The sequence below is a fragment of the Crocuta crocuta genome, unplaced genomic scaffold (assembly GCF_008692635.1).
Source record: "Crocuta crocuta isolate KB4526 unplaced genomic scaffold, BGI_CrCroc_1.0 scaffold1, whole genome shotgun sequence".
NCBI classification, from domain to species: Eukaryota; Metazoa; Chordata; class Mammalia; order Carnivora; family Hyaenidae; genus Crocuta; species Crocuta crocuta.
In genome coordinates this window covers 7,800,197-7,805,684 of record NW_027527930.1, presented here as the reverse complement: position 1 = coordinate 7,805,684, position 5,488 = coordinate 7,800,197, and the positions used below count along the sequence as shown (strand labels likewise).

Below are 5,488 nucleotides of genomic sequence, written 5' to 3'. Positions count from 1 at the left end.
ATAGTTCTTATAAGCACTTTCTCTTTTCTTTTGGGTTTATGCTCTTTTCAGCAAGGACCACCTGTACCCAGGATTAAACACCGTTTCACCAAATGATTTTGTACTTACTACAAGTTGTTTTAACATATAAGAAAAATTCATTTTCAGGTACAGGCATGCATAATATCCCTCCAAATAAAGGTGAAGTTTTAAAAAAATTCTAAAATGTTTTCCCCAAAGAGAGGAGAAAACATAACCTCTCTTGCCTCTTGATGTTTGCTTTTTTCTATGCGTCTGTTATTAGTGGAGGAAAATATTGGTATTTTGTTTTGTATCTAAGCTATTATGGTACTAAGATTTAGACAAATAATTCAGACATTTAATAAAGATATTAAAACTCAGGTTTTATTTGTTCAGTTATGATAAAGTTTAAATGTCTTCTTCTCAAAACAAAGATGTACCTGCATGTCACTGTTGTGTTATAATTTTGTTACCCAGGATAGCTATTGGTATGACAGGAGAGGGCAGGAGAAATGACTGCTATGGGCCAGTCCATCTGTCAGTCCAGACCCCTCTGGGAGAGAGAAGGGGCAGGGGTGGGGCAGTCCTGCAAAGGGCCTGGAGGTAAATGATGGCTGTGTCCTCTCTGTAGTCAGGCTGTACCTGGACCTCCCAGCCCTCTAAGAGGCACCACTCAGGCCACCTTGCTCAGCCCACACCTTCATCCTTTTCCCGCCCCCTTTCCTCGTGGTCTCCTCCCAGAGACAGACTTGGAATATGCCCCTTGTTTCTACACTGGTCTGCAATCATTAAGACAAAGACTGACTACCTTCAAGTTGGGGCTAGTAGGTAAAAATCAAGCAAAAGCAAAAAAACATAACACTGGGGAGTCTTAACGTATAACCTCATATCCTTGCTAACCACCCCTTGTGACCAGATATTTTTTATCACAGTTCCATATGACATTAACTTTTTAATATTGAGCGTGCCCATAGTAAGGAGTTTCTCCAGTTGTACCAGTAGGAAGGCAGCTCTTTAATGAATGAGGCTTGTTTCACTCTTGGTTTAAGGGTCACCCAAAAGCTCATGCTTGAACCGTGGGCAGCTGGTTGGTTTCTGCGTGCCCTGGCCAGTCCACACCCGAAGCTTAGCCAAATCACTCCCAGAGAGGACTAAGCTCTGAAGTAACCATGGATCAGCAAAAATCCACCCATCGATGCCACAGGGGAAAAAAAGTCCATGCTCACTGAAAGCATATAACTACATATATATATATTTCTGCACATTAGACAAAAGCCACTAGCAAGTTTGAAACAACTTTGATGGCTATTATTTGGAGTTATACTTCCTTTATTTAAAATGATTCAGTGTGCTCCACAAATCGCCTCTCCAGTACTTTGAGAACCGAATCAGTGAATCCCCCACTGCTCTTGAACCACTTTATCCTCATGGCCAGTCTCCAGGAACCTATTGCTGCATTCTTCCCAGCGGGTAATTTTGCCATTGTCTACCACTACAAACTTCCATTCCACCACTGTATCTACTGGCAGGGACACAGACTGGCACCAGAACCCATCCTTGCTATACTGCAGCGGGATGTAAGTATTCCACCTCCCAAGACTCTCGTGGTCTCCAGTTACTGCAATGAATTCCCCACCAGTGCTTGTGATATAATGGATCTGGAACCTGATACTAACTTGCTGAGACTCTGAAGACCTTGCTACTACCTTTTTTCGTTTCACATCCACTTCCTGACCTCTGGGTTCCCTACGAGTGCTTCTGCCACAGTCCATTCCCTGGTTTGGGCTTAACACTGAAGCCTCAAGACTGCCACCCAAACCAACATCTCCCCAAGAGGAGTGCCTGGACACCATTTCCCAGTCCTCATTGTCAGCCCGGTCCTGATTGCTCAACTCGGCAAGACTCACTTCTTTCCCTCTGTCAATGACCAGGTTGCTAGAATACAACTTTTCGGCAAAACACGGAGCTCCTTTAGCGAGTGTCTCTTGTCCTTTCTGGAATCCCCATTCTCCTTTAGGAGACTGAAGGCTTTCATTTCTTGAAACTTCACAGTAACCCCTAGAGTCACCAGTCTCAGATGTAGCTAGAGATTCTGGAAACTGTCCAGAAGGAACATGCTCTCTTGAACGGTCACAACCACCATCTTTTCCAGAAGGACTCTGCAATCTCCATGTTGCTTCCTGCAGGTTACCATGGCCTTTGGTCTCTGAAACCAAACATCCATTGCTTTCTTGAAGATGCTCTAAAAAACAAAAGGAAAAATGTAACAGTGTTAGGCAGTTCATGTTGAGGGAAAAAAAACGCTGAGAAAATAGGTTTATTGAAGACTTTACCACTAATCTATCTGCAGTTCACGAAATCCATCTCTATTAAAAGCAAGTGCTTAATTACCTAGTTGAGACACTAACTGAACAAACAAAACGCTCTAAGAACGCACGTGTATATCCAACAATAAAGGACACAGCTGGGAGTGTCCATGTGCTCACACAAGAGTGTAAATGAAGTGGCCAGTTATAGAGGTAGCAGTTTAACCCTGTCAGGGTCCTCAATCTCTGCAAGGCCTTATTGGCATGCAGCCAAGTTCGGTTTCTATCAGCAGAAAATGCGGTCTAGCCTGTGGGGCAAAGATCTGCATGGCTACCCTACGGATCTTAAGAGTATGCCTCTGCTCCCAGGAACTGCCCGCAGCCCGGGGATCGGCTCTCACAGGTGTGGGCAGCTGTTACTATGGAGGGAGGGATGCTGGGGGTCGGGGGGAAGGGGCAGATACAAAGGATAGCAGTGCATCACTGAACAAGGATGGGGCTGAGGGTGGGGAGAGAGGGCTAGTTTCTCCATGCCAACCCCATATCCATCAGAAGAAAATCTTGAGGTGCCTGGATGGCTCAGTTGGTTAAGTGACCTACTTGGTTTCAGCTCAGGTCATGATCTCACAGTGTTAGGAGTTTGAGCCCTGCCTCTGGCTCTGTGAAGGCAATGTGGAGCCTGCTTGGGATTCTCTCTCCCTCTCTCTGCTTCTCCCCACTTGTGCAGTTTCTGTCTCTCTCAAATAAAGTAAACCTCTTTAACAAAACAAGGCTTTTTACATCTCCTCCCATTGTACATTTTTAAAAAACATGTTCTTGCAGTACAAAATCCAAGCTCCCTAAAGGCTCAGTTTCCTTCTTGGCCACCTCACTGACACCTGGGATAGTCCCTGCAAGATGGAAGTCTCCCAAGTCATACAATCCTCATAGATTGGGGGGGCGGGTGTTGGGGAGGCTGGGGATATTGGCCTTGTTTAATTTTATCTCTTTTTAATGGTGGAGTTTTGAGACATAAACGTTGCCCTGAATTATCAATCGTTCAACCTAAAACATGAGACTGGCTTCCTGAAGATAGATGAGCTCTCTGCTCATCTCAAACCAATCGTAGGAAAGGCACAGCGGCAGACTTTCAAATGGCTACACATGAACACCGACTGACTCCACTAAAAATAAAGTTCCCAGATGTCATTTTCACCGCTCGGCTGGAGTCCAGGCATGGGCAGCTGGCCAAGGAAGGGCACTGGGAGCTAAGGTTTTCTACCAGTGCTCTTACTTTGCCTAGCACAGTCTCTAACATGTTCACATGTAAATCTGGATGTCAATTCTACTCACTGGAGTCGGGTGCCCTATTAGGTAGGTCCCCTCCTGGGGCATTGGACAGCCCTGCGCTGTGGGTCCTACAGCTCTGAAATGGGCGGCCAGCATACAGCCCTAGGGCTTCAGCTGAGGCCTACCTGGCTAGAGGCCAACCTGAACTTTGCCTTCCTGACAGAAGCATCCAGATAGCGGGAGGTGCTCAGCGCCTGGGTGTTCCCAAACCCAGCTCTTGCATGAGGTGAAGTAAGGAAAGACGTGAGGTTAATGGGGCTGGGGCTGTATTAATGTGTTTTTCGGTGTTAATGGGACACCGAATGGGTCCCTGTTCGGTCTGAGACTGAAGAGGCTTGTAGGATCTCCCTGAACCCAGGCATGCCCTTTGTAAGGCCCGGAAGGGGCGCCGCCGCTGCAGCGGTCCGCACTGCGCCAAGTGCCGCCACGCAAAGGGGCCCATCCCCTTCGAGGTCCTTGGGGGCGGGCGCCGAGGGTAGAGACTCTGCCGGGCGCTACCCTCGGACGGCGGCTCAGGGAACCTTCGGAGCCTCAGTGGAGAGCGAGAAACTGCCCGGCGCGTGCGCACTAGCCTGGGAAAAATGAGAGGCGTGGGAAGGGTCCTACCCGGAGTAGGGGAGGCTAGTCCGCCGGAAAGGGCCGCGAGAAAAACACCAGGTGGGTTTTTTTCCTCCCTCAGTGAACTTCAAAGCCCCCCGGCAGATCTGCCCTCGAGACGTGGGAGGAAGAATACCTGCTTTGGTGATCAGCTCCCGTCTGGAAGGTACAGGGCTGGGTCCCCCGCCGCCACCCTGATCGCCTCCTGGAGCCGCAGTCTCCCCAAGAGGGGCGTCCGTCTGCTCCGCGTCGCTCTCCTTCCCCGCGTCCCGCAGGAGCCAAACGAAAATCGCTCCGGCCAGGCCCCCTCCGACCAGCAGGGCCGACCAGACGGCGCCCATGGCTGAGAGGCCGCAGCTGCGGGAGACGACGGCGACCGGGACCGGGGCTCGGGTCACGCAGGCAGAGCCACACCTACCCCGCCCTCCCCAGCCTTCTACGGTACCAGCGGCCGGCGCTCCTGCGCGCAGCCCTGCCCACGGCGACCAATACTCAACTTTCCCAGCCCCGCCCCGCTTCCCGCCCCGGGGCTGCAGCCCCAGGCTCCGGCCGGGCGGAGACTCGAGCGCCCTCCTTTTCCAGCATGTTCAATCCCGACCCCGCCCAGTGGCTGGAGGCCGAGCGCACGGGTGCTCCGTTCCACGTGTGGCCCGCGCGCGGAAAGAACCCAAGTGCGCACAGCTGCCGCGCGCCAGCCAGGCCCTACCCCACCGCCGTTCCTCCCCGCTCCAGCTGCCCGCAGGGCCGTGTCGCTCTTTGGCCTACGCCGTGCGCCTCGGTACTTCCTCCCGGTAGCCTCTCAGCGGCGGCGCGGCCAGCCGGAGACCGGGACTTCCAGGACCTTAGACGCGGGAGAGGCCGACGTGCGTCAGTGACGCGCGGGGTTGGCGCTCGGGCTGNGGCCCGATCGGGTGGAGTAGACTGGAAGCCCAGGGTCCCGCGGGCGGGAAACCGGAGACCCAGTGGAGGCTCCATTCGGCCGCCAGTTAGCTGCGCCTACTCTCCTCAAGCCTCCCCCACTCCCCCGTACAACGAAAGGATTGGACTGAGACCCATCCATCTATCAGTGCCAGTCTTCTCAACCACATCCAGTCGTTGCTTCTTCCTTGACCAAAAAGCGTGCCCGCTTGTCTGCACCGGATGTTGCCCAGGGACGAGCTCCTGCAGCAGGGTTTATTAATAAAAATAGCAACCCTCTTTGTTAAGCGCTGTGTGCCAGGTAATGTATGTGTTTAATTTGATCCTCACAAACCAAC

At 51.6% G+C, this 5,488-nt stretch overlaps 1 protein-coding gene across 1 annotated transcript; it reads right to left on the bottom strand.

Annotated features, from left to right (window-relative positions):
• Nucleotides 1-362: 362 nt before the first annotated feature.
• Nucleotides 363-4,708, bottom strand: STBD1 (starch binding domain 1). The gene is made up of 2 exons (XM_077750491.1): nt 4,369-4,708; nt 363-2,242 (listed from the first exon to the last, which is right to left on the bottom strand). Exons 1-2 carry the CDS (start codon nt 4,571-4,573, stop codon nt 1,389-1,391), a joined length of 1,059 nt encoding a protein of 352 aa, XP_077606617.1. The 5' UTR covers nt 4,574-4,708; the 3' UTR covers nt 363-1,388.
• Nucleotides 4,709-5,488: the final 780 nt, after the last annotated feature.